Raw genomic sequence first — 27,771 nt, 5'->3', positions numbered from 1 at the left:
AGTATGATATTCCTTGCTCTTTATTTGCAGTTAAGCCCAGGGACCTGGGCATGCTTGGAGACAACCCCCTGAGAGCAGCAGAGGCCTCAGGGTCTCAGGACTCGCAGCCATGGGTGCGCATATATTCTGAAAACCCCTCCAGCTGGTCCAGCAATTCCTTCTTGCCCACTGCCCCATCCACTGGCCAGTGCATGAGGAACGTCTCCTTGCCCAGGACATGGGTGTATCTGTGGACAAGAGGTGGCCAGGATGGTGAGGAGAGCTGGGTGCCTTGAAGGTGTGGAGACCTTTCTGACTTGCCCCTCTGCCCTGCCTGACAGACTCTCAGAGCCACAGCTTACAGTGTCCACTCCACCAGGCCATCTCAGGTCCCCCCCACCTCTAGCGCATACTGCTGGGGATTAGAAAACGCTCCCCTCCCTCTGACTCTTTCCTGCCCTCTGTTGGAAATTTACATCTACATTTACAACATCTCCTTATGAATGGTGTTCCCTGGAGTTGTGCAGTGCACAGCCTGCACCTCCATTCAGGGCAGCCCTGAAACCCAAGACTCCTGTTGACAGGTGCAGTAGAAACTTTGACACCAAGGACTGGACTTGGGTAGGGAAGGGGGCCCAGGCCTGAGTCCCCAGGGCAGCAGGAGCCCCCCACGCACTCAGATTTGACTCTCCACAGGTCTGACGTCTGGCCCATGATGAGGTATATCTCGTGTTCTTGCAGCCCCAGGGAGTCATGGCAGGTGGTGTGAGTGACGAATTTCTTCATGGTGAGGGGCTTGGCAGAGTCCGTGCCTGGAGGAGAGGAGATCCAGTGTGTGAGCTTGCATAGGCCTGGCCCTCCTCCGCATTGGGACCCCCAGGGTAGGCCCCCACGCCCCCTCCTCTGCCACCTTGGACATACCACTCTTGATGATGGCTTGGAGCTGCATGTTGTAGTAGATGTAGGGGCTGGAGGCGGAGGTCTCCACAGACTCCAGCCTGGCCTTGTACACTGGGGAAGGGGTCCAGGAGGGTGTCGTGTTGGTGTCCAGCCCGCAGGTGGGCCGCCCCCTGCCCCCTGCCACTCCCCACACTCACCAAAGTCCACGCCAACCTCACAGGCTGCTGCCTGGAGCTCCTCCTGCTGCAGGTAGTTGCTGTCTTTCTTTGGGGATGGGCACTGTTCTGGAAGGGTGGGGCAGGGGGGCGGCTGTTCTAGCTGCGCTGGCGGAGGGGCCTTCCTCCCATCTGACCCCCAGCCGGCCCCAGGCGGCAGCCGCTGGGTCTCTGGGTCTGGCCTTTCTGATCTGTACGGTGCTCTCTCCTCCTCTGTCTCTCCGTTTGGTCTTTTTCTTTTCTGTTTCTCTCATGTGAGTCTATTATGTGTCCCTCCGTGTCTGTGTCTCTGGTTCGCCTGATCTTTGGCTGTGCCTGAGTGTATGTGTCATTCTCTGTCTCTGGGTCTCCTTTTCTCTGTCTCTCTTTGTCTCTGTCTTGCTATATCTCTGTCTCTCTCTCTCTCTGTCTAAACTCAGCCCAGAAGGCACCCAGGAAGTGATGAAAAGCTCTTGAACCCCTAGCCTGGCAGTCCCAGCCCTCCGTGTCCCCATGACCTCACCCTCGGCGCATCTGCACACGTCTCTGTGGCAGATCTTCCTCAAGGAAGCGCGCTCTGTGGGCAGGTTGTAGAAGGAGCTGCACCTCCGGGCTGCGAGAGGAGGCGAGTGACCGGGGTTGGCTTGGGCCAGCGCTCCTGGGGGCTGGGAGCACGTCTGGCTCCGCCCCCAGCAGGCCCCGCCCCACGGACCCGCCCAGCCACCCCCTTAACAGGTCCCTCCTCTTTAAAGAGCCTGCCCCCTTCTTGCCCACCCTTACCCAGCGGGCCACGCCAAGTCCCTTCTCAGCTCTGCCGCACCCGCTTCCAGGCCCCGCGGGGCCACTTTAACCACCAAGGAAGGCCACGCCCCTCATCACCACGCCCCTTGGGTCCCTTCCGGCGCCCTCTTGGCCACCCCTCCCACGGAGCCAAGGACCCCCTCTGCCACGCCCCGTTCCCCCTTTTTGGCCCCGCCCCTCACGCCTCCCTTTTCTTCTGGCCCAGTCCTTCTCAGGCTCTGTACCCTCCCGGGACACCCCTCCACCCCCAGGCCCCTGCTCACAAGGCTCGTAGTAGTCGTAGACCATGACCTGGGCAGCCTGCAGGAACTCCGCCTGCAGCATCCTGTGGACGCGGAAGCCCAGCACCGTGTCTGCCCTGTGGGAGAGCTGGAGAAGGGACGTCCTGTCTGAGCTGATCAGGGCCACTGAGCATGGGGTACTGACCACAGGGCCTTGGCCATAACCACTGACCGCGTGGCCCTGAATACTGAGGAGCTGATTTCAGAGGGCATGGCTCTCGGACAACAGTGACCAGGGTGCTGATTGTGGTTTCTCCGCCCATCTGGCTGCCCACGGACCTCTGGCAGAGGACACCTGGCCTTCCTCACCTTCTCCAGGTAGAGGACAACAGTGCTGTCGCTGGAGGTCGTCTTGGTCTCATACTGGAAGGCGTACCTCTCCACGTCGCTCGTGAGCTGGGGCAGAGGGTGAGGACTGCGCGTCGGCAGAGATCCTCCAAGGCACCCAGCCCTGGGAGCTCCAGTTAGTGTGAAGCAACTCTCAGAGCTCCCGGCCCTTGTCCAATCAGCCCCAGTGTTGGGGAAACTGAGGCACAATCAGGGCAAGAATTTAGCTAAGGTCATACAGGGAGTCCCCCAGAAGTGACCATGGCCGCTGACCTTGGGGCAGGGACTGTGGGGCATTAACCTGGGGGTCTTGACCCAGGTAGATGCTGTTCTGCACCCACTCGGGGAATGTGGGATGTTGCCAGGGCATCCCCGCCCTGCTCATTACCTGTTTGAGGTCATCCTGGTTGGGGTAGAAGCCGGTGAGCAGGGAGACCTCCATGATGGTCATTGTGGCCTCTCGATGACCCTGGTACCTGGGGATTTCACAGCACCAGTCTCTTCCCACTGTCCCCTTGCCCCTTTCCCACACTCCCACTATCATCACCTCTTGCCTGGACAAGGGCAGTAGCCTTCTCCTGTGTCTCCCTGTCACTCCTCTGCCCCCAAGAGGATACAGCTTTAGCGAACAGAAATCTGGTATGTTGCCTCCTTGCTTAACTTCCTTGCTTTACCAAAACACCTGGCCTCATCCTTTCAATTCACCTCCTTCCCCTCCGGCCTCGGATTGATTGCTCTGAAGTGTCAGTCTCTCGCCTGCCACTGGACCTTGGCACATGCTGTTCTCTCAGCCTGGAATTCTTCCTCCCTCTTTGCCCTGAAAAATCCTTTCATCTTTGCAATTTCAGCTGATGCATCATCCCCTCTGGGAAGCCTTCCCCAGCCCGCACACCAGATCATTCTCTAATTTGCCCTCCTGTGGCTCCGTGGACCTCTCCTTTGCCACATTTAATCACGGTTGTCATTTTGCATTGATTCTGGGTGATTATTCGGTTATTGTTTGTCTCCCCTGATAGTCTGTGAGCTCCACCAGGCAGGGAGGAGCTGCCTTGCTCACAGCTGTGCCCCCAGCTCCTAAAACAGAGCATGGCACCAATTAGGTGCTCAATACATTTTTAAAAAAAAATCTGGGACAGACCTGGGTGAGTGTATTTGGGAGACAGAGCCAGCCTGGGGTGGGGGCTGGAATGTCTGGAGAAGATGAAGAGAGGGGAGAGTCATGGGGTTCAGAACTAGCCCTGGGCATCTGGGTCATGGTGCATGTTCACTGTGCAGGAGCCCGCCTTTCTGGGACAGGGAAAGCTGGGGGGCAGGGTTGGGGTAGCAGGATGGTAGATAAGCATGGAAAGGCGGGGTAGGGGGCAGAGTGGGGGACAGGCAGGGGAGGGCAGGCGGAGAGGTAGGGATGAGGGGGCAGGCATGGAGAGGCAAGTTTGGCTGGTTCCCTCCCTCCACTCAGTACACAGGGAGAGCTGCTAAGGAGTCTGGATTCCAGGAAGTGGGTCCTTCCTCCTGCCCAGTCCAAGATCCTGGTGACCTGACCTTGTTTCCATCCGGAGCTGAAAGGTCGCTTCCCCCTTTTTATTATCTGCAGAGAGAAGGCAGGAATTTAGAGGCTGGGTAACACAGCCTCTGGAGCCAGCTTCCTGGGTTCAAATCCTGGCTCTGCTATGACTTTGAGCAAGTTGTTTAACCTCTCTGTGCTTTGGTTTCCTAAACTGTAAATGGGGATCATAATATTCCCAACCCAGCTGGTTAATTTTAAGTGAGTTAATACAAGTAAAGCATTTAACATAATGCCTGATTAGTGCTTTATAAAACTGTCAGTTATTATTACTATAGTATTACTACCATTATCACATTACTACTACTACTGCTACTACTACAATTAAGAAATGGGGTCCATACCAAAGTCTTGGTCACTTTTAGTCCCTAAAAGTCTTGGGACTGGTGAGACTTGTTTCCCCCTACCCTGACAGTGAGCTCCCAGTGGCAAAATCCTGTCTCTTCCTTCTTGGTACCCCAGACTGGAAACTCTGGAATCCATTTCTGGTCATCTCCACAGCCCCCTCCCTGGTCCGGCCCCATCATTTCCTGCAGGACCAGTGCAGTCACCTCTTCCTTGGCCTCCCAGCTCTCACCTGTGCCGTCTATAGTCTGTTTCCCCCACAGCGGCCAGAGGGAGCCTGTGCGAACCTGAGCTAGGTCATGTCCCTCTTCTACTCAGGACCCTCTCTGGCTCCTATTTCACTCCAAGCAAATGCTAGAGTCCTCACCATGGCTTGTAAGTCCCTGCACCATCTGCCCCATCACCTCTCCAGCTCTTTCTCCTAAAACTCTACCCCTTGCTCCTCTGTAGCCACACGGGCCTCCCTGCTGTTGCTCAAACCAGGTGAGTTCGTACTTGCCTCAGGCCCTTTGCACCTGCTGTTCTGTCTGCCTGGAATGCTCTTCCCTCAGATCCTTCCTGGCTCACTCTCTCACTTCTTTCATGTTTCATCTCAAATGCCACCTCCTCAGAGAGCTTCCCCTGGACCTCCTCCAAGTCTGTAGCACCTTTCCCTACTTTATTTTATATGGTACTTATCATCACCTGCTATTATGCTTCATATTTATATTTTACAATGCAGATTCACTTATGTTATAAATAAATAACAATAGAAGTATAATATACTGTTACTGTTGTATTGTTTATGTCCTTCTACTAGAATGTGGGCTCCAGGAGAAGAAGGGATATTTTTCTTGTTCATGCCTACGTTCCCAGGGCCAAGAAACAGGGTGCAGCACCTAGTAAATGCTCAAAAAATATTTGTTGGGGAAGGGTAACCTGGGACGAAGTGAGAGAGCAGCATGGACATATATACACTACCAAATGTAAAATAGATAACTAGTGGGAAGCAGCCTCATAACACAGGGAGATCAGCTCGGTGCTTTGTGTCCACCTAGAGGGGTGGGATAGGGAGGGTGGGAGGGAGACGCAAGAGGGAGGAGATATGGGGATATATGTATACGTATAGCTGATTCACTTTGTTATACAGCAGGAACTAACACACCATGGTAAAGCAATTATACTCCAATAAAGATGTTAGAAAGATATTTGTTGAATGGCTGAATAAAGCATTAGAGGTGCTTACTGAATGATAGCTAAAATAAAGTAATAAAAAAGAAGAGCTGGGTATCCCTGGGTCCGGGCTCACCTTTCGGGGCTGTATGAAGAGTCACATTCAGGTGGTACAGGTTGCAGGTGTCATCCCAGGACTCTGGAGACCTGTGGTACATGGTCAGGATCTGTCGGGGTTGGGGGGGAGGTGTCAGAGCCCATCCACACTTAACTCCTTTCCTCCTTGCTTCAATTCCTGCCTGCCCAGCTCTCTGCCCTATGGGGAATTCACAGCGAGGTTTTTCCCGTTCAATCCATGTGTTCAGTGGCCAGAACACCCTATATAGTCTAGGCAGGCCAGCTCTGTAATAGAACTTCTCGCAGTGTTGGCAATAGTCTCTATCTGTGCTGTCTGTGTGGCAACCACTAGACACGTGGCTTTTTTTTTTTTTTTTTTTTGGTTGTGCCGTGCAGCATGCGGGATCTTAGTTCCCCAACCAGGGATTGAACCCATGCCCCCTGCGATGGAAGCAGGGAGTCTTAACCACTGGACTGCCAGGGAAGTCCGCACATGTGGCTGTTGAGCACTTGAAATGCAGCTAGTTCGACCGAGGAACTGAATTTCTTATTTTATGTAATTTAAAATTAGCTGAAGTTTAAGGTGGAATGTGACTTGCCTGAGGTCACACAACAATGGCAGGGATTCAACTGTGGCTCTATTGCCTGAAACATGATAGCAGGCTACCTTGGATTTGGTGACAAAGAGGGCTGTCCTCCTGGGTCATAAGGCATAGGGCCAGACGATGTAATGGAGCCTTCAGATATTGGAGGAAGGGTGGAGTTCTCTCGGTCTTGAGAGGCACCCTGGAGGGAGAATCTTTCTTTTGGGGGGCAAGGAAAGAGACCCCTTCAGGGATTCAACATAGGAGGGGCAGAGGGGTCCAAAGATCTCTGGCCTCTGTCTTCCCTGACTCTTGACTTACTGAACGTGAAAGCCTCTATTTCCCCACCCGTCAAATGGAGCCCATATTTTTACCAGCTTCTCAGGGGGGTTTTGAGGTGTCCTTAGATTGATTCCTAACAAATGGTTGTGTCCTAAATGGTAGCTAAGATTATTGCTGATTTCCTTCTTGTTTTGGAGTCTATATTTGCCTCTATTTCCACCAACTGGGGGAGCCCTGGGCTCTAGCTAAGGAACACAAGACTTACCGAGACGGTGCCTCTTCCACTGCCGCTGGCTTTGATCTCTAGGTCATCCTGGGCAGAGAACTGAAAAGAAGGGGGAGGAGGATTTGAGGGGAGAAGAAGCAGCAAAACATGGCTCACATGCAGTGGTGATGCAGAGGAAAGCATGCACGGGCACTGGGGCCTCAGTTATTTCCCTGACTTGGGGTTTAGTGACTCTCCCACCTCTCTCCGTGAAGATGGTTTTACTTTTCCTTCTTTTTTAAAAAAAATATTTATTTATTTATTTATTATTTATTTATTTATTTATTTAAGCTGTGCCAGGTCTTAGTTGTGGCACGTGGGATCTTCGTTGTGGCACGCATGAGGGATCTAGTTCCCTGACCAGGGATCAAACCCGGGCCGCCTGCATTGGGAGCGCAGAGTCTTACCCACTGGACCACCAGGGAAGTCCCTGCATCTACTCTTGTTTCCCTCATTCATTCTTCCCTCATCGGCCAAAGCAAAATTTTACAAATTCACATCCAATCACATCACCCCTGCTTAAATCCCATTGCTGTTCTTAGAACTCTCTTGCCTCAGTGCCTTTGCACTTGCTGTTTGTTCTGCCTAGATATCGACAAGGATCACGTCTGCCTTTCCGTAAGGTCTTTGCTCAAATATTACCTTCTTGGTGAGACCTTCCCTACCCAGCCTAATTACAACTCCTTGATGTTCCCACCCCCTCCCTGCTTAATTCTTTCCCATAGCACTTGCCATCATTTAACACATTACATATTCTACTTATTCACATCGCTTTTTTGTCTATCCCCACTAAAACATAAAATTCTACAGGGACAGGGATTTTTTTCTGTCTTGTTCATGGCCATATTCCCAGAACCTAGAACAGTGTCTGACACACAGTAAGTGCTCAATAAAGATGATTGAATAATTGAAGGTGAATATCACCTCCTTCATGGAGTAAGGTCATGGAGATGACCTTACTCCCCATACCCAGGTTATTTTGTCCTTTACACACTTATTTCATTCCCCTGTGTTCTGAAAGCTTAAAGTGGAATGTAGAATTATCTTTATTGTCTTAATTTCTTTCTAGACTGTAAGTGCTTTGAGAGTAGGGACCACAGATGTTTCATAATGTAACCCAGGAGAATGCTTGGCACACAGTAGGTGCTCAGGAAATGTTTGTGGAATGAATGAACCAATACATTGATAGTATAGCCAATGGTGATTAGATAATATTGGTGGGGGGAGATTGCCAGGGACATGACTCTTGGTCTCATCTCCAGCGCAACTTCTGTGTGGACTTCCCGTCTGCCCCTTAGCTCCGTACCTTTGCTGACCGCAGCTGGTAGGCATTGTTCTCATCGATGAGCCATTCCATAGTCAAGGCTCTCTTGGGGGCTCTGATCTGGACGCGGAGATCCTGGACACCGTCGAAGGGGACAGCTTCGCGGAAGCGGGTGAGGGCCTCTATGGCCACGACCGTGGTCTGGGTGTTGGGATGGGGGCCTCGGATCAGCACCACTGACAGCGCACCGGAGCCCCCTGGGGCACGAGCACCACGGACAGCTCCTTCCGGTGGGCCGGTAGTGTCAGCACCTCGGCTAGCGACCCATCCGCCCCACCCCCCACCCCCCCCCCACCTCCACCCCGAGTTTCCGAGGCTCCAGTCACCTGCGTGGACCGAAATCCTCCTCCCAGCTCCCGTTTCTCCAGTAGCCACTTGGCGATGGCATGCGTCTCATTGCGCCGACCCAGCTCCAGCTTCTGCATCAGCGCATAGGCCGTGGCCTCAATGGTGTATAGGGAGCCCATGTCCAGGTTGCCCACTGGCCAATGGGTTTTGTCTAGAAGATGGATGCCCACCTCGTCACGCAGACCTCGGCCCACCTACCTAAACCTGCCCTCTCCTCGTGTCATATTGCCCAGTTTTTCTCATCTGCTATTTTACTGAGCACCTACTTTACGTGAAAATCTTTGCTGAGGAGACGTATGGACATTGCATTTTTTCAGAACCACTCTAGGAGACAGGGACACTATTTAGAGTTGGGGAAATTGAAGTTCAAAGAAGCTCCTTCACATCCCTCTCGGTCCCACTGCAAGTGCGTTTTTCTACCTCCACTCCTCTTGACTTGGGGAATGGAGAGGATGGGCTCAGGACACTCAGGGATGGGATAGGGCAGGCCATGGGAAGCAACCCCCTCTCAGTTACCTATGTTTTATGACCTTCTTTCCATCCTCGAACATACCAAGCACTTTCTCACTTCAGAGCATTTGCTCGTGCCATTCCCTCTGCTTGGAATATCCTTGGCCTTTCACGTAGGTGAGCTTTCTCATCTTTCATTCCAGCTGAGGGGTCCCCTTTTCACAGAGGCCTTCCCAGTTCTCCAGTCTATACTCCCCTCCCCTCATCATCGCTCCCACCCACCTTGTATGTTATTATCTCAACACCTGTCTCGATTTGTAATTCTCTTTTGATCTGTTTGTCTTCTACCTGCCTCCCCCAGGAACGGTGGGACTTTTGAGGGCAGGGACCACATCAGTCTTGTTCACCTTGGTTTCTCAGGGTCTGAGCTCAAGGGTTGGCACACCATAGGTGCTCATAAATGAAGAATCACATTTTGCTGGATTTGAGATCATACAATCCCCCTCTCTCTGCCCCCGTGACTGTGGTTAACACATAGTTGGTTGAAAAGTGGCCCACACCCACCCTGGCTGGCAAAGCTGTCCAGGCGGTCGTTGGCTCGGGGGCTCCTGGTGAGGGCCAGAGCATAGGAGACTATGGCTATGGCAAAGGTTGTCTGGATGTGGGGGAGTTTTTTCTCCAGGAAGTCACTGGCTTGCTTCATGCTGGCAGCCAAATTCTAGAGAGTCAAGAGAAGAGGCTAGAGGGAGGTGATCAGAGGAAAGGGGTCTGGGAGTTAGAAGAGAGGAAAGCACTAAGAAGGACACGAGGGCAGGGGAGCTCCCTGTGTGCAGGGGGTATGGCACCCTGGAGACCCTGCCCTCGTCTTTGGGTCCTACCGGTATCTTCTGGTTGCACCACTCCTTCCCCTCATTCAGAGCGATCAGGACAAGAGCTGTGAGGGATACATCTGCCTCCGAGCCTTGGTAACCACCCTGTGGATGCAGAACCACACCCATAATCCCTTTACCATCTTGGAGACACCTTCCCCAGTCTCTCCTGACTGACCTTGAAAAGCTCCCAGGTGCTCAGCTCTGGGCTGGATGATGCTGAAAGCAGGATGACGAGAGAGGTAGAGGAGGAGGAGCTATCTTGCGATTTGCCTGTGTGGGGTCTGCTTTACTAAGAAAAGTTGACGGCCATGGAGGGTGCTGTGCTAAGCTCTCTATGCTAGCTCAAAACATGCTTGCAGCAGCTCCATTTTCCTGACGAGCAAACTGAGGGTCAGAGGGTGAAGTGTCCCCATTGCTGGTAAATGACCGACAAGGTTCAAACTCCTCTTTAGTCTCCCAAGTTCCGCCCTCAATCCCTGTACTGGACTGAATAATTTTCCCCCCAAATGCTTGTCCACCCAGAACCTCAGAGTGTGATCTTATTAGGAAATAGGGTTTCTGTAGATGTAATGAGCTAAGTTAAGAATAGGTTATACTGGATTAGGGGGACCCCAATGACTGGTGTCCATATAAGAAGGCACACACAGAAGGAAGAAAGCCATGTGAAGATGGAGGCAGAGATTGGAGTGCTGTGGCTATAAGCCAAGGGATGCCAAGGATTGCCAGGAACCACCAAGCTAGAAGAGGCAAGGCAGGATTCCCACCCCATGCCCCAACGAGCCTTCAGAAGGAGCATGGCCCTGCCGAGACCTTAATCTTGGACTTCTTTTTTTTTTTTTTTTTGGCCACGCCGCATGGCATGTGGGATCTTAGTTCCCCTACCAGGGCTCGAACCCGCGCCCCTTGCATTGGAAGTACGGAGTCTTAACCACTGGACTACCAGGGAAGTCCCAATCTTGGACTTTTAGTCTCTAGAACTGGGACAAAATAAATAGATTTCTGTTGTTTTAAGCCACCCAGTTTGTGGTACTTTGTTACAGCAGCCCTAGGAAACTAATAACATACCCCAAAGTCTCTTCTTCTCACAGTGGCCAATGAAGCCTGTGAACTCTTGAATCAGTTTACATCCGTCCTCTGCTCAGAACCTTCTGTGGCTCCCACCTCACTCAGAGGAAAAGCTCAAGTCCTCCCTTTGGCCCACAAGGCCCTGCACAATCTGTCCCATCACCTCCCCGCCCTCCCCTCCTCCCCCTCTCCCCTTGCTTACTCTGTTCCAGCCACACTGGGCTCCTCACTGTTCCTCCAAAATATTGGGCACATTCCAGTCTCAGCACCTTTGCACATGCTGCTCCCTCTGCTTAGGACACTCTCTCCTTAGTTATCCACAGGACTTGCTCCCTCACCTCTCCAGTTCTGTATAAATATCATCTCCTCAGGAAGCCTTCCAAAATTTCACCCTTCCCACCTTGATCCCCCTTTCCCTGCATTTTTCCCATATCACTTATAACATGCCACATCATTTATGCCCCTATTATGCTAATTGCCTGTCTGTCCTGCACTAGAATGTCTGCCCCATGAGGACAGGGATTTTTGTCTGTTTTGTTTGCCCTGAGTCCCCAGCGCTTAAAGCAGTGCCTGGCACATTATAGGTGCCTGACAAATGTTCGTTGGTGGAAAGAAACTCAGATCTGTGAGCCTGTCTTACTGTTCCTGTGTTTGTAACTCCTTTATGTACCGCCTTCCTGTACCATGTAGGGCTTTCACTCACACAGTCCTCCCTTCTTTTGGGGGTGCATTCTGTCTTTGCTGGTTCATTCATCCATCCAGAGTTTTATTCAGCAACATTTGCTGACTATGATGAACCAGACCTGCTTTTCTCCCTGGAGGGCTCACAGTGTAGGGAAAGCAAACCCTGAACAGACTATTGCAAAGCCCCACAGGCTTCAGGACCTGGCATCTTTCCTACTTCCCAGGCCTCGGGATGGATCACCTCTTTGCCATCTTTGGGCTCTGATGACACTGGTCTCTTTTCCCCGTCCTCAAACATGCCAGAGCCTCAGGGCCTTTGCACACGCCGTTCCCTTTGCCTGGAGCTCTGTTTTCCATTCTTTCCTCCGCTGTCTCCTATTCCTTTTTCAGGTTGCTGTTTTACTGTCACTTCCGCCTGTAGGCTACCCCTGACACCCCCAGCGCTGGGCATGGCTCCTATTAAATCCTACCTCCTGCTTTTCTCTCTCATGGAACTTGGCACAATTGTGACTTAAACAATCACTAGTTATAATTATTTGGTGAATTTCTGTCTGCCCCCCACTACCCAGCTTATGTCAGTTCTACAAGCAGGGGCTGTCACTGTCTTGTTTACCTCTGTGTCTCCCCTCTACCCAGCACAAGGCCTGGCACACAGCAGTTGCTGGATAAATGTTTGTTGAATGAGTGAATAAATCACATCCCTAACGTGATAGGTGCACAGGACAGGGCTGGTATTCGGGGGAGACTTAGAGGAGGTGGTGTCTGATCTAAATCTAAAGAGAAAACATAATTTGGCTAGGTGCAGGGGAAAAAAGGGATGAGGCGTGAGTATACCATGCAGAGAGAGCAGCCTAAGCAAAGATACGGAGGTGAGTTGGAAGGACCTGTGAGCAGGAAGTATTGAGGGGTGAGGCTTGGGAGGAGATACAGAAGAGAAGGCTAGAGTAGAGAGATACTGTTGTAGGTGACTGTGTTTGTCGTAAGTGACTGCCACAGAAGGTGTTTGAGCAGGGGAGAGACCTCCCAGGCTGTTTGAAAGCTGTTTCTGGAGGCTGGTGTGGAGGAACAATTGGTAGGGATGGGTGTGTTGGCTGGGAGAACAAGAAGGACTCAGACCCAGAGAGAGGTGGGCCAGGACTGGCAACTCCTTGAAGTAGGGGTGGGGGGATAGGTCCCAGCCTCCCCACATTGTAACAGAGTGCAGCATGGTCCAGAGCAGGGAGATGTGATGCTTGGTGCCGGACCTCGGCTCTTTCCTGTTCTCATTCTACCTGGGAACACGTCAGGGGGCTGAAATTCCCCTCCCAGTGTGCAGAGCCCTTGGGTTTTGTTTGAATGGCTCAGGTAGTGGTGGGGGGCGGTGGGCACCTTCATGGACCCCATGACCACAGGGCTTTCCTCCACGAAGCTCCCGTCCTTCGCCTGCCTCTGGGCGATGATCCAGTTGGCAATGGTGCAGAGAGACTCAGGGTTGAGTGCCCCGATTGTCATGGTAGGGTAGGCCAGGGCGAAGACCCGGAATACGTAACTCGTGAGCCTGTTGGAAGGGAGACAGGGTGGGTGATGGCTGGCAATAGTCACCAAGGGGGTTCTAGGACAGGGGCGTCTACACTATGGAGAAGTCTACCCCAGAGACCACGGCAACTTGGATTGCTGCTGGCCCACAGGCTGCCTGCCCCAAGACCCCTCAGTGGGGATACTTCTGGGGTCATCAAGCCCCAGGCTGGTCCCTCAGGCTTCCTCCTACCAGTGCCCTCATCCTTACCAGGTGCTTCCTGGGTTTCCCTTGCTGGTGTGGTAGGTGCTATCTGCACTCCGGTGGGTCAGCATCCGGCTGTACCCTGGGAAAACAGGTGGATGGGAACTTACCGGGAGAGTTGGTGCTTGGGTGTGGCTGTGAAGGGGGGGTTAGTTACCATGCATAATCTGGGGGGCAGGGTATGGGTGGGACTTAGGGGTGCATCATATCTAGATGTAACCTGCAGGAGGGGACTGGTCCAGGTGCATTAAGGAGGGAGCTGCAGGGCCCAGGTGTAAATGAAGGTCATGGCCATATGTGACAGTGGGAGCCAGGGTACAGCTGTATCTGGGAGTAAACTGGGAAACTGAGCCATTGGGGTGTGACTGGGAATTACTGCTAGGAGGGATCATGGAAGGTGAAACCCAGGAAAGGGCGTATCCTGAGGGGCCACTACCTGGGTGTTTTCCTGGGGGTTGTTTCTTGGCTGTAAACTAGAGATGTCAGTGTGTCTGTGTAGTCAGAGGATGTTACTCCTGGGTGTATTCTGGAGAGGGCACCTCGGGGGTAGATTCTGAGCATTGCTACTTGGGTATTATCTGAAGACTACCTGGAGGTTTACTGTTTGGGTTTAACACTGGGGATGTTAGTGTCTGAGTGTAACCAGGGAGACGGGATCAGCGTCCAAACTAACTTGAGGGTCTCTGTCAGGGTGTAACCGGCGTGTGTATCTATGGCTGTTACCTGGGGGGTTTGGATGTAACCTGGGAAGGTGTTAGCAATCAGGTGTAACCGGAAGGCCACCACCTGGGATTATTCTGGAGTCTTCTGCCTGGAAGTTCCCTGGGGGTGTAGCCCAGGGCATGGAACTGATTGGCTATAACCTGGGACAGTGTCTGAATATAACATAACCTGGGAGGTTGCTGCTTTGGGGTTAACCAGGGTGTCTGTTATGAGACTTGTAGCCTGGGAGAGGGGTCAGGGTGAAGGAATAATGTGGGGGTCACCATTGGGGGTCACCTGGGGGACTTGGTATCAGGTTGTCATCAGGGAGAAGAGTCAGAGTTTGGGTGCTATTGTCTGCGAAGGTCCAGTGGGGGCCTCCTCCAACCCCAGGGGTACCTCAACCACCCTCCCCAAGAGTCCCAGACACCCTCATCGAGGTCCCAGGAGGGGATCCACTCTCACCGCTGACAATGTTCTTCATCACTTGCTCCCTGAGCTCCACCCCAACCTTGTTCCACTGGCCCGTGCTATCCAAATAGCGGGCCAGGATGATCACGGGTGCCAGGGAGCTCAGCGTCTGTTCGGGGCAGCCAGTGGGGACCCTCAGCAGTCGCCTTGTTTCTCTGGGTGTCAGGCTGCCCAGGATGGTCTCTCCAAGGATGTCACCTGTCAGGTGGGCATGGTCTAAGCTACCATGGCTCCCCGATGGGGACCATAGGTACCCCCAGCCCCTCCCTCAGCCCCCACAGGAGCCAGCTCTGTCTAGGCACCTTGAATGCTGACAAACACTTCTGCCTCTGTGTTGGGCATCTTGTTCAAAAAGTCCTGTTTTGGCACCAGCTCCACCTGGGTCTGACCTGAGCAGGCACAACTTTGTGTGACAAGCAGGTTCTGGGACTGGGGAGGTCAGGGTTAGACTGCAGACTCTGGGAGAATCTCAGACTGGCCCTCTGACCAGATCCCCTCATTTCAGCCCCTCCCTCCACTGGAGCATGGTCCCAGGATCCCACGTGCTCCCTGAAGACCCCACAAACCTTGGGGGTTCAGGAGGATGCTATGGGATATTTGCTGTATCTGACCCTCTGCCTGTAGGATGCAGTGAAGAAGAAAGTTAAAAACAATAGTAATAATGACAGTCATAATGACAGTAAGAGGAAATATAGCTTTTAGCACAGACTCTGGGACCCAGATATCTGGGTTCAAATCCCAGCTCTTTTGCTTCCTAGCTGCATGACCTTGGACAAATTACTTCACCCCTCTGTGTCTCAGTTTTCTCATCCATAAAAGGGAGAGTACAGTAGTTCCTACCTCAGAGAGTTGTTCTGAGGGTGCAGTGAGTTAATATTCTTAAAGCGCTATATCCTAAGTGCTAAAAAATGTGTTTAAGTAAATAAAGTATCACTGATGGGTCATGCACTGGTCGTGTGTAATCTTCACAGCTCTCTGATCATTCGTGGGTATGAGGATTATCCCCATCCTGCAAATGAGGAAACAGAGGCTCAGAGAAGTTAAGTAACTTGTCCAAGGTCACACAGAAGAGACAAGGTTTGAACCCGAGCCTGACTCCAAAGTCCCGAAGTGGGGACTCTGTGATTGAACTTTCAGATCATTGTCTCGCACCTCACTCCTGTCCTGGAGGCCTGTTCATTGATCTTGGGCCCACCTGCCCCTCCCGTGATCACACAGCCTGGAGCTCAGGAGAAGCCCCACTCGCTGCACTGGCAGCAAGGGCTGGGGGTGCCTATTACCTGGACCAGGAGTGTCTTCCTCACGTGGTCCTGGACCCCAAAGCCCATGACCTTGACCTCCACATCCACTTTGCCTGTTTCAAGTGGGAGAAGCACGAAGGGCACCATCTTGGAGGAGGTGGGGGGCACGACAACCACCTGGCGGGAAGGGGCTCCTGGCTTTGCCGCACTGCACAGTGGCTCCTTGTGGGGGAACTCCACTCGGACCTGGGGCAGGGTGGGCAGTTAGAGGGTCCTGATGCATGAGGAGGCCCAGGACCCTAGAGTCACAGTCTCCTCCCTGCCCCCACCCTGAGAATCCTGAGTAGGTGACAGTGTAGCATAATGATTGAGAGTAAAGACCCTGCCTGGGTTCAAACCCCTTCTGTCACTTAGGTGCTATGTGATCTCAGGAAAGCCATGTAAGTTTCCTTATCAGGAAAGCCATGTAAGTTTCCTTATCGGGAAAGCCATGTAAGTTTCCTCATCTCCAAACCAAGAACAGTCATAGCATCCATCTCCTGGGGTTATCGTGAGGCTTAAATGGGAAAATGTCTTAGAAACTTTTTCAAAAAGGCTGCCCCTTCACTGGCTCCTTCGAATAATGGACACCCTCCATCCCCCTTATAAAACACACTGACAGACATTTTTGGGGGGAGAGGGGAAGGCTGGGGGCTTCACCTTGACCGGGTAGACCATGAAATTGTACAGCACAGCTTGGATCTGGACCTGCTCATTCCTGATCACGGAGAAGGGCAACTTAAGATCCACAAAGAATGATTTCATAACTGTCAGCTCAAAGGGGTCAGAGACGCAAAGACCTAGAACCAGGAGAGCACTTGACGTTAAGCAGAGGCCAACTGCCCTGGGGCTGGCCAGGGCCACTGTTCTCCTGTTCTTTCAGCACTGGGCTTGTGGGGTCACCTTGTCCAGCCTTGAGACTGACGGCCACAAACTGCCATGTGGTGATGGAATCTGGCACGGTCACAAGGGTGCTGTAGTGCGAGATGCTGCAGAAAGTGCCAGGGTAGGGGGAAGCGAACATAAGTGAGTCTGTGCAGCCTGGACAGAGCCTCTGATTGAGGGTTACTGTCTCGGGCTTACCGTCACTATGAAGGGGTCAGTGGGTCACCCAGTTAGAGAAATTATCACTAGAGGGACATCATTTTGGGGGACCCACTGGGATCTTTATCTCCATCCAGGACGTTTCCTGACATGGGACAATACTGAGAGCTCAGTGTCACTCCTGGGGGCACTGGCCATGATGGATGCCCCCTGACGCATGGAAAGGGCCAGGGACCAGAGGCTGGCATGGGGGCCATAGTCCTACCCCGATTCACTTTTGGGCAGAGTAATCTTCTTCCAGAACCAACTTTCAGGGAACAAGCTCCGGACAGGCTGGTCCTCCTGGAAGATGTCATCAAAGTCCTCGTCTTCATCCGCTGTAGGGAGCAGGTGTGGGTCAGGGTGTCTTTTGCATGTCTCGCATGACCCACCACAGTCTTCAGTGGGGTCCCACCTCATCCCTCCATGGCACATGGCACCCCTTGACCTGTCCGTGGCACTCCATGCCCCTCAGTGGAGCCCCACGACCCTGTGCCTCCTGCCGTGGCCCCCTCACTTGTCCCCAGAAGCAGCTGCTCCTCTCGGGCCTCCCGAGTCAGGGTCTCAGACAGACGGCAGCAGCTCAGGAAAGCGGCGATGCAGACTGGTCCATAGCGGACATGACGGGTCCTCTCCTCACACGATAGCCCCACTGGGCTCTCCCGGATCCCAGCCTCACAGCACTTTCGCTCCAGCTCTGTCTCGAACTTGTTCACTGCAAGCCAGAGTTAGTGGGACAGAGGAGGGGCTGGGTAGGACCTGAGGAAGCAGGGACCCATCCACCTCAATGCCATGTACACCTGACCTCTGTTTAGCGGTATCTCTGGCAATGCTGTCCCTAGAACTTTGCCCGTGTCTTTCCCCTGAAGCTTCGCATTGAACTCATATGATGAGTTCTGATGAGGAAGCTGAGCTACAGAGAGGTCAGTTCACTGGCCCAGGGTCACACAGCTCACAAGTGGCAGAGCTGGGACTGGAATTCATGCTGCTGCCCCTGCTATTTCTTCTCCTTCTCCTTCTTTTTGGACAGGCATTGGCAACGCCATGTTTATTTATTGAAGTTGTGATTTTGACTCCTGGTTTTCGTTGTGTGTTTTAAAAAAATGAAAACACAAAACTTGCTGTAGAGCATGATGTCAAGTTGAATGCTTCTAAGTTAGCGAACTGAAGGAATGCTCTTAAAGATAGAAAATATTAGAGCAATTTAATAATCTTATTGTCTACCATATAACATGGTTAGAACATCTATAGTTAAGTGATTGTTACCATAAATAAAACAACAGTCTACATTATGTACTTTTCTCAGAAGGTTAGCATGATTTTCGATACTGAAATTAGAGTTAGGGTTTTACCTCAAGTTTTATTAGATTTCACTTATTTTCCCTTTATTTAGATCCACAAAGTCATTAGTGCTGCTTAAAAAGACTGAAAAATCTAATATTCATAGAATCCATGCTTCTAACAACACCCAGTGCTGCCTCTCATCTTCCTTGAACTCTAGGCTTCTTGGTCCCATCCACACCCTGGTCTTGGTCTACATGTTATCCATCTCCCGCTTCATCTACCTTCCTTCCTGAATCACAGAAGCTAGACATCTAAAAACTACATTTCCCAGACTCCCTTGCTGCTAGGGTTCTGGATGGGATGAGATTCTGCCACCCAGATGCTCTTGTATAGAATTTGGAAAGTGGAAGAGAGGTGGAGACCATTTTCCCTGCAACGGTGGTAGCTGATGGGTGGGCTCCAGTCTATGTGTTTTTATAACAGGCATAATTCTGTGTTTCACTATCTACCTGCCAGCTTCATGAGAGATTTTGGCAGAGTTTCCTGAGATTTCATGCACTGAAACCTAGATTTCATGCATTGCAAGAACTACAATGGAGTGATCTTGAGTCTCAGCAAGCAGCCTTCCAACTTCCTCTCCTAAAGTTCAGCTAATGATTTTGAAAGCACCAAACTCCCATCATTAAATCACCTCCCCTCCCTGCCCCCCGACTGGAGTAACTAGAGTGGTTTCAGTTTTCTTTTCTAAGCCCTGATGAATACAGATTAGGGAGTCAGGAGGGCACATCCAGCTTTAGCTCTGACCTGCATTCCTCTTGGTCTCCAGCCTCTTCAGGGAGCGGCGGTGACGGCTGGGAGATGGGCTCTGGGGGCAGTGCCAGTCTGGGGATCAGAGGGAAGAATGAGAGGACAAGTGTCAAGATCATTATCAACATCCTTGAGATTTATTGGGTGCTTACTGCATACCCAGTGCTTTATATGCATCACCTCATTTTATCCCACAGCCTCTTTGTAGTCAAGATTTGCCACTTAAAAGTTGTGCAGGGCTTCCCTGGTGGTGCAATTGTCAAGAATCTGCCTGCCAATGCAGGGGACACAGGTTCAAGCCCTGGTCTGGGAAGATCCCACATGCCGTGGAGCAACTAAGCCTGTGCGCCACAACTACTGAGCCTGCGCTCTAGAGCCCGTGAGGCACAACTACTGAGCCCATGTGCCACAACTACTGAAGCCCGTGCACCTAGAGCCCATGCTCCACAACAAGCCACCGCAATGAGAAGCCCGCGCACTGCAACGAAGAGCAGCCCCCGCTCGCCACAACTAGAGAAAGCCTGCGTGCAGCAACGAAGACCCAATGCAGCCAAAAATAAATAAATAAAATAAATTTATTTAAAAAAAAAGTTGTGCAATCTTCAGCAAGTCACTTAACGTCTCTGGGTTTTAATTTCTCCAGCTATGTAAAATGGAATAATCATAGTTCTATCTATGAGATCATGCATATAAAAGTACTTGGCACAGGGTCCAGTTTGTAGTAAATAGAAATTGTTATTTTTTAAAAAATATTTATTTATTTATTTATTTGGCTGTGCCAGGTCTTAGTTGCAGCACTCAGGATCTTCATTGCAGCATGCGGGGTCTTTTAGTTGTGGCATGTGGGATCTTTTAGTTGTGGCATGTAGGATCTAGTTCCCTTACCAGGGATTGAACTCAGGCCCCCTGCATTGGGAGTGTGGAGTCTTAGCCACTGGACCAGCAGGGAAGTCACAGAAATTATTAATATCACTATTTATAGCTGAAAAGAAGACCCTCCTAGCTGTCCCCAAAATATCCATTCTCCCCTATCGTTTATGGCAACTAAACCTCCATCTTTTATGTATCACTCAGAATGAAGACTACATTTCCCAGCCTCCTTTGTATCTAGATAGGGCCATGTAACTGAGTTCTGGCCAATGAGATGAGAGAGAAGTGTACTATTCTTTCCACTTCCCTTCATCCTGGTGCCTGGCAGGAGGTCCTGATGAGACTTCATCTTGGAATATGGCAGAGCAACAAGCTAGAAGGAGCCTGAGTCCCAGAATGACCTCTGGACTGTTACTGAGCAAGAAATAAACTTCTACCTGTTTAAGCTACTGTTAATTTGTATCTCTGATACACATGGCCAAAACTACATCTTAATTAGCACACAGTAAGTTACTTCTATTATTATGTACATTTTATGGAGAGATAAATTGAGAATCAGAGAGGAAATATGATCAGCCTATGGTAAGTGGCAGGGTCCTAGATTTTAGCTCATCTCTTTCACACCAAAGTCCATGTTCCTAACCACTAGATAGCACTTCCCCCACCCCTGCCCTCTTCCTGCCCCCCTTAAGTACCTGAGCTTGCCAAAGTGTCCATCCCTGTGCTCATCTTCATGTCCAATCCAGCATCCTTGAACACAGCAAGTCTGTCTTTCCCACTGCCTGCTGTGCAGCCAATGTCATGTTCCTCCACCGTATCCCAGACCTGAGGGTCAAGAGAGGAACCTGGATTTGGAGCCTGTATGACCCCTCCAGGGAAGGTGCAATGGTGCACTGTAATTGCTGGTTCAAATAATAATTTTCACATAATCACCCATTTATTGAGCCCTTACTACCTGCCAATCTCTGTGCTGTGCACAGGCTCCTTGAATCCTTGCAACCACCGATATTGTTCATTTACTAGGTGAAGAAACTGAGGCTCCAGCTAGAATCTCCAGGCAATCTTTGGGTCCAAAGCCCACATGTTCTTACCTTCCTCTGTGTGAGCTTGTGTTTGCTGTTCAAGATATAGACAGCCTTGTCCACAGCCACCAGCCCTACTGTGGCCTCTGCATCACCTGTCACCTTCAATTCCACCTGGCTGCTGGGCTGTACAGGCTGGAGGTATCCTTCATTCTTCATGCCAACCTTCAGCTAAGCAAGGAAAAAGACAGATGTCAGGAAAAGAGGCTCATAGGTCACCAAAGGGCTTCCACAAGTCCACTTTCAAGTTCATGCTCCCTCAGCTCTGATGGAGCATCTGGGAACTCCACCAGGCCAATCTCAACTCTACACATTTACTTGCATCTTCTCCACCTCTTAAGTTGAGCTTTTACGGCCACATCACTTCTCCTTCCTCTCCTCTGCCTCCAGACTGAGAGCCCTTGAATTTGTACAGACCATCTCCCAAGCATTATGATGGTGGTGTACAACTTCAAGGAGTTTGACTCACCTTCTCCTTGCATTTGTCATTCACATCAATCCAAATGGAATCAGCCACCAGTTCAGGGTCCTGCCCTGTTCCCCTTGGCAGTAAATAAAAGGCCAGGATGCGGAAGGAAGGAAGCATCTTTGAAGTCACATCAATAATGGCTGACGTGTAGACACTCCCATGACTTTTTAACTGATGTTTGGCATACACAATCTGGCCCTTACTCAGGACCTTGGAGACAAGGGCGACTATGGATGAGAAGGGTAGAACCAGCCCTTCCCCTAGGCTATCCCAGCCCACAAGGGAGCCCCCTAGTCCCTTTGCTTCAGCCTCTAGGTCTGAGTCCATCCCAGATGGTTCCCACCAGCTCAGGTCCTGGTCCTAACCCCTCACCAGGATGGTGAAGTGAGTGATCCAGTCCTTGGTTGCAGGATTTTGATGCTTTGTGTTGAGGCTCAGCTGGATGTTGCCGCCAACCTCTGTGCCCAATGTCTTCACCTCAATGTGCAGGAAGTTCCCAGACCCGTTCTGAGTTGAGTAAGGCCAAGCTGTCATCCTGGCTGAAGCCTGCTCCTCTGGCTGGAGAGGTGCATCAGTTTCCACCTGGGGAGCATCATGGGCAAGTAAACCCCTAATAACCCTTCCAGCTCACACAGTCCCAGCCCCACTATCCCTGCCCCATAAGGTTGGTACCAGGATAGGGAGCTCCTTCAGATCTCCATTTGTGTTGATGGTCAGAGTGGCCACCCCACTGGACGAGGTATGTACTTTGTGGTTTTGGCAGCGGACGAGGACTTTGGAGGCTGGGGACCCATCAGGATTTGAGACAAAGACCTGGGGTGGAATCTGGCATGAGATGAAGGACAGGCCTGGGGGTGGCCTGTTGTAAGAGGTGGGAACTGGGAATGCAATCTGGATAGGACTGCCTTGTACAGCTGTACAAGTTGTGCACTGAGCAACACCAGGGGCACCTCTCATTTAGAGCCTATGAGTGGAGCCCCTAGAGTTTTGCAGAGTACAACCGTATGTGGCAGCCCTGGTTGTTGGTGTACCGGGGTGTAAGGGTGGGGGGAATTGAGGGTGAAAAGGGTAGGAGGAGGTGTGGAGGTCTTGGGGAAAACTTGGAGTAGGATTGGCACCAAAGGATGTCTCCAGCTTTTCTAATGCTTATCAGACATTTCAAAGTCACCCCAAATGAATGTATGTAAAAATAGCATGCTTTCTGGGCAAATGCAGCCTTAAGATAAACTTCTAAACATCACCTTCCAGCCTGACTGTGATCCCTAAACCCCCCACAGAGAAATTCTGGAGCCATCACTGTGCTTTGGGGGGACCTGGTTAAGACTTGAGGGAACCTTGGGATTGGTCTGGAGGCATGATGGACTCAGCTCTCAGACAGATGAGCTCTGGGAGGCAGGTGAAACCTGTGTGCGTTTTTGTCTCCTGGGAAGGTCTGTTTCAGGGAGGGGCCCAGAGTCCCTGCGTGGAGTGAACCCAGACTCTGACCCTAAAGTGGAATGGCATCCCTGGCTTGAAATACTGGGGTGTCCTGGTGAACTTGATGTTGTACGGGCTCTGGACAATCTTCACCCCGGAGGTCTCAGCCTGGACCATCTCACCCCCTGGAGAGACAGGAGGATCGTAAGTTCTGTGGCAGAGGTTCAGTTTCCTGGGGAAAGAGCAGGCTGGTATGGGAGGCCCATCTTGGTGAAGGCAGGAAAAGACAGTAACACGATTTCAGCTCCTCCCAGCCCTTCCAGCATTTCCCCATTTCTCTGATGAGGAAACTGAGGCAGGAGGTGGCCCAAGGTCACATGGGTGGAGTGTCTGGGTTGGGAAGGGACACAGGGTCCTGACCTCAGCCAGGGGCCTGGGTGAGGGTGGCACCTGAGGAGAAGACAGTGACGTTGACAAAGATTGAGGCCCCAATGAAGTCCTCTTCTGGGCCTTGGAATGTGGCCATCAGTGTGTCCTTCTGGAGGGAGACGTGGCCGAGGCCTTCAAAGATCTGCTCTCAGTGCAAGAGAGAAGAGAGGAGATGGTTTCTTGGGAAATGGGCGATAGTAGAGGAAGGGGAGGTGGGGAAGGGGGAAAGAAGGAGGAGGAGGTGGGGAAGGAGAGACAGGGGAGGGGTGGGTCTCAGTCACCTCCACCCTCTGCAGGGAGCTTTTGATGGAGATCCGATGGGAATCCTGCTTCACCCCAAAGATGGCCAGAGCGTGTCCATCCACTGGCTTGTTGAATATATATCTGGGGGATGGACAACCATCTCACTGGCTCTGAAGCACCCACACAACCTCCTGTATCTGCAGAGACAGCCTGTGTAATCTCCTGGGGCTGCAGAAATGGCTGTAACACTTTGGGAGGGGCGGAAGTGGCCTCTGGTAACTTAGATGTTTCCATTACTGACCAACACAAGCCTGGGAGGTGACAAATATGTCCCTTAAGGCCTTGTTGGGTTGCAGATGAAGCCTGTGTAACCTCACAGGATGGTAGAGGTAGGCTGTACAGCCATATGGAGCCACAGAGAAATCTGAACAAGGGCTTCCCTGGTGGTGCAGTGGTTAAGAATCCCCCTGCCAATGCAGGGGACACGGGTTTGATTCCACATGCTGTGGAGCAACTAAGCTCGTGCGCCACAACTACTGAAGTCTGCATGCCTAGAGCCTGTGCTCTGCAACAAGAGAAGCCACCGCAATGAGAAGCCCGCGCACCACAGCGAAGAGTAACTCCTGCTCGATGCAACTAGAGAAAGCCCGCACACAGCAAAGAAGACCCAATGCAGACAAAAAAAAAAAAGGAAAGAAAGAAATCTGAACAACCCCTGGGATGGCAAAGGTGGCCTGTGAAGCCTCGTCAGGCAGTCTAGGTGACCTGTATAGCATGATAGAGCTGCAGAAATGGTCTGTATAATGTCAAGAAGTGGCAGATATGGCCCTTACAACCCTAGGTGGACAATATGGCCTGTGCAGCCTTGCAAAGTTGTGGGGATGGTCTGTAAATTCCATAAGGCAACATATGTGACGTTTGCAATTTCATAGAACTTCAGAGATGGTCTGGACAACCTCACAAGATGGCAAAGGTGCCTATGCAACCTCTTGGACCTTTAGAGATGGTCCAAACTATGAGATGTCATATAACTCCATTAGGTAGATAAGGTGGCCTGTACAACCCCAGAGACCTGAAGGGATGGTCTGCATAACCGCGCGGGACAAGAATGTCTCATGGGTGGCAGAGAGTGCCTCTCCTATACCCTAAGAGCTACAGAAGTGGCTCATTTCTCTCTACCCATTCAGTTTCTTGGCATTTCTGGTCCTCTGGCCAGGCTGGGGGTAAAGGAACTCACCGGGCCTGGATATTCACACCCAGGGCCTCATCGTTGAGGTAGAAGAAAGTCTTGTTTGGTGTCAGCTGGACCTCAAAAGACGGGAGCACTGGGTGCAGTAAAGAGAGTGTCACCCTCAGCGTTTCACTGTCATCCCCCCCGTCCCCTCCCTGCCCCACTCGCTGCTTCCTCAGTGATTCTGGCAGCCCCCAAGGGCCGGAGCACATAGTCCTCAGGCCCTGGCACACAGTAGGTGCACCATGAGACTTCCTTTGCATTTCCAGCCCCGGTCCTTGCGTGATCCACCTTGTCTACCCTGGCACACCCTTCTCACCAAACTCCTTCACTTCAAAGTTTGCCTTGAACTTCTGCTCGGGTGCACTTTGGTATCTGGCTTCGATGCTCCAGGTCCCAAGACTGAGGCACAGAGAGTTAGGAGAGATGGAGCCTGAGAAGGAGAACCTCCCTCCCTCCACCCCTAGGGTTCCCAACAGGGCACCTGATGAGCTCTGGGAGGCGGAAGGAGTTCGCGAAGACACTGTCCTTGGCCAGGAGATCCTGGCTGAGCACAGTGATCCCCTCCGGGTTCTGCGGGGATCGGGGGTGGTTGGTTCATGCCCCAGGCCTTCAGCATGTGATATAACCCCAGTGTCTGGGATCCGCCCTCCCCTCAGGAGAGGTCACCTTGATGTCCAGAGTGAACGTCCTGGGCACGGGATCCATCCTGTGGTTCACAGTGTACACTCGGTATTGAACTGGAGGAGGAGGGAAAACTCTGAGCACGGGATAGAGTTTGGAGAGGGGGTGGGTACAGTCATTAGGATCTCGGGCAGCGGCGGGGGGGGGGGGCGGCTTGGACAGAAGGACACCCTGGGAGGTGGAACATGTGGGCATGGGGGAAACTGGGGATGAAAGTCAGCGCCTGCCCCAGGCCAAGTGCCTGGGGGCTGTACCCAATTGCTCAGGAGTGTAGATGGTCTTATCTGTCTGGATGAAGATGTAGCCAGCGTGGGGAGCTACCAGCACCAGCTTCTCCATTAATGCGGAGGCCGAGGTGGGTGCCCAGGTTGCCTGGATAATGACGTACTGAGTTCCTGGTTGTGGCGGGTAGACCAGGCTCTCGGGAATCTGGGGAGAGATGCCCACACTCCTCAGGGCCTGCTGGGGTCTCCATCCCTGTGGGCAAAGCCCTGGACCAGATCTTGGAGAAGCAATTGAATGGGAGCTCTCTGGTTCTGCCCTTGGGAGCAAGGTCCCCACGTGTGCCGCCCAGGTTGCTGCTGAACAAGGGCATCCAGCCCAGCGCGGGGCGGGGGGGTGGGGGGTGGGGGTGGGGGTGGGGCGGGGTTGGGGGTGGGGGGGAGGGGGGGAGGGGGGATGCGATCCCGTTCAGGCTCAGTTTCCCAGACTACCAACAGAGGGCGCCTTTTATTAATTCGCACAGAGACGTTATACGGACTCATCGAGGCCTTTCTCGGAGCCCAGACCTACGGGACTTTGAATTTCTAAATGGATAGGACATGCAAACTGTTATATATAGAATGGATAAACAACAAGGTCCTACTGTATACCGCAGGGAACTGTACTCAATATCCTGTGATAAACCATAATGGTAAAGAATAAGAAAAAGAACAGATGAATGGATAAAGATGTGGCACATACATACAATGGAATATTACTCAGCCATAAAAAGAAACGAAATTGAGTTATTTGTAGTAAGGTGGATGCACCTAGAGTCTGTCATACAGAGTGAAGTAAGTCAGAAAGAGAAAAATACCGTGTGCTAACACATATATATGGAATCTTAAAAAAAAAAAAAAGAGTTCTGAAGAACCTAGGGGCAGGACAGGAATAAAGACACAGATGTAGAGAATGGACTTGAGGACACGGGGAGGGGGAAGGGTAAGCTGGGACGAAGTGAGACAGTGGCATGGACATATATACACTACCAAATGTAAAATAGATAGCTAGTGGGAAGCAGCCGCATAGCACAGGGAGATCAGCTCGGTGCTTTGTGTCACCTAGAGGGGTGGGATAGGGAGGGTGGGAGGGAGACGCAAGAGGGAGGAGATATGGGGATATATGTATACGTATAGCTGATTCACTTTGTTATAAAGCAGAAACTAACACACCATTGTAAAGCAATTATACTCCAATAAAGATGTTAAAAAAAAAAGAATGTATATGTATGTATAACTGACTCACTTTGCTGTACAGCAGAAATTAACACAACATTGTAAATCAACTATACTTCAATTTAAAAAAATGGATAGGACATAAGAGGAGCAGTAACTATATCCAGGCCTTGTATCTCTCTTTTTTTTTTTTTGATGTGGATCATTTTCAAAGACCTTATTGAACCTGCTACAATACTGCTTCTGTTTTATGTTTTGGTTTTTTGGCTGTGAGACATGTGGGATCCTAGTTCCCTGACCAGGGATCGAACCTGCACCCCCTTCAGTGGAAGGTGAAGTCCCCACCACTGGACTGCCAGGGAAGTCCCACAGGCCCTGCATCTCTTCTCCAGTGTGCCTCTTGGGAAGTCCCTCTAGAGTCTGCCCCTCTCTATGCTTGCTGCTGACGCAGAGATTCCCTTTATGGCCACCCAACCCGGCCTGTCACCCACCGTCACTGGTGCCTGGTCCATAAAGTGGTTTTCTGGTGAGAGAACGAGCTGAGCCCTAGCCACTGGCATCTTCTTCATGGGGAAATCCCACACGGTGAGGTTCACCTTGAGGGGCCTGGTGAGGGGCTCTGTGGAGTCCGAGTGAGCCTGCACGTGGATGTTCTCCGGGCTGCCGACCCGCAGGACCCGGGGGGTCACCAGGATGTACCTGCCAGCAGACAAACGTGGGAGCACAGGGGGACTCAAGTGGTGGAAGTGATGGACGGGGGTCACATGCGGGGAATCATACGGATGGCAGATGTCCCCTCAGTTCTCCAGACTCACAGCGGCTCAGCGTGGGCAACGGGGGTCCCCAGGAGGAGTAGGATCAATCCTAGGAACCAGGGCACATCCATGGCGGTGGGAGGACAATGTGGGGCCACAGGCCACAGATGCCTGTCCTCTTGTTCACCCCAGCTCTGGTCTGTTTGCCTTGGCTTACCGTGGCCGAGTTAATATCT

General features: G+C 51.7%; 1 protein-coding gene across 2 annotated transcripts; it reads right to left on the bottom strand.

Annotated features, from left to right (window-relative positions):
• Positions 1-4: 4 nt before the first annotated feature.
• LOC309658417 (complement C3-like) lies at positions 5-27,771 on the bottom strand. Of its 2 annotated transcripts, XM_082456951.1 has the most exons (41): positions 27,596-27,771; positions 27,272-27,479; positions 25,599-25,773; positions 25,330-25,400; positions 25,145-25,233; positions 24,980-25,062; positions 24,667-24,754; positions 23,468-23,570; positions 23,208-23,328; positions 22,827-22,942; positions 22,014-22,154; positions 21,714-21,923; positions 21,342-21,551; positions 20,882-21,043; positions 20,486-20,615; positions 18,918-18,995; positions 17,347-17,544; positions 17,056-17,167; positions 16,650-16,735; positions 16,407-16,546; positions 15,747-15,953; positions 15,033-15,084; positions 14,769-14,855; positions 14,461-14,664; positions 13,300-13,375; positions 12,903-13,071; positions 9,792-9,887; positions 9,478-9,631; positions 8,442-8,614; positions 8,098-8,256; positions 6,792-6,851; positions 5,680-5,770; positions 4,025-4,070; positions 2,871-2,958; positions 2,465-2,551; positions 2,138-2,243; positions 1,597-1,686; positions 1,077-1,163; positions 901-990; positions 656-791; positions 5-227 (listed from the first exon to the last, which is right to left on the bottom strand). In XM_082456951.1, exons 1-41 carry the CDS (start codon positions 27,664-27,666, stop codon positions 95-97), a joined length of 4,983 nt encoding a protein of 1,660 aa, XP_082313077.1. In that variant the 5' UTR covers positions 27,667-27,771; the 3' UTR covers positions 5-94. The 2 variants fall into 2 exon arrangements, with proteins under 2 accessions (XP_082313077.1, XP_082313078.1); XM_082456952.1 differs by lacking the exon at positions 22,014-22,154.

Source organism: Balaenoptera physalus (assembly GCF_965194825.1).
Source record: "Balaenoptera physalus genome assembly, chromosome: 3".
NCBI lineage: Eukaryota > Metazoa > Chordata > Mammalia > Artiodactyla > Balaenopteridae > Balaenoptera > Balaenoptera physalus.
This window is presented reverse-complemented; position numbering and strand designations above follow the sequence as displayed.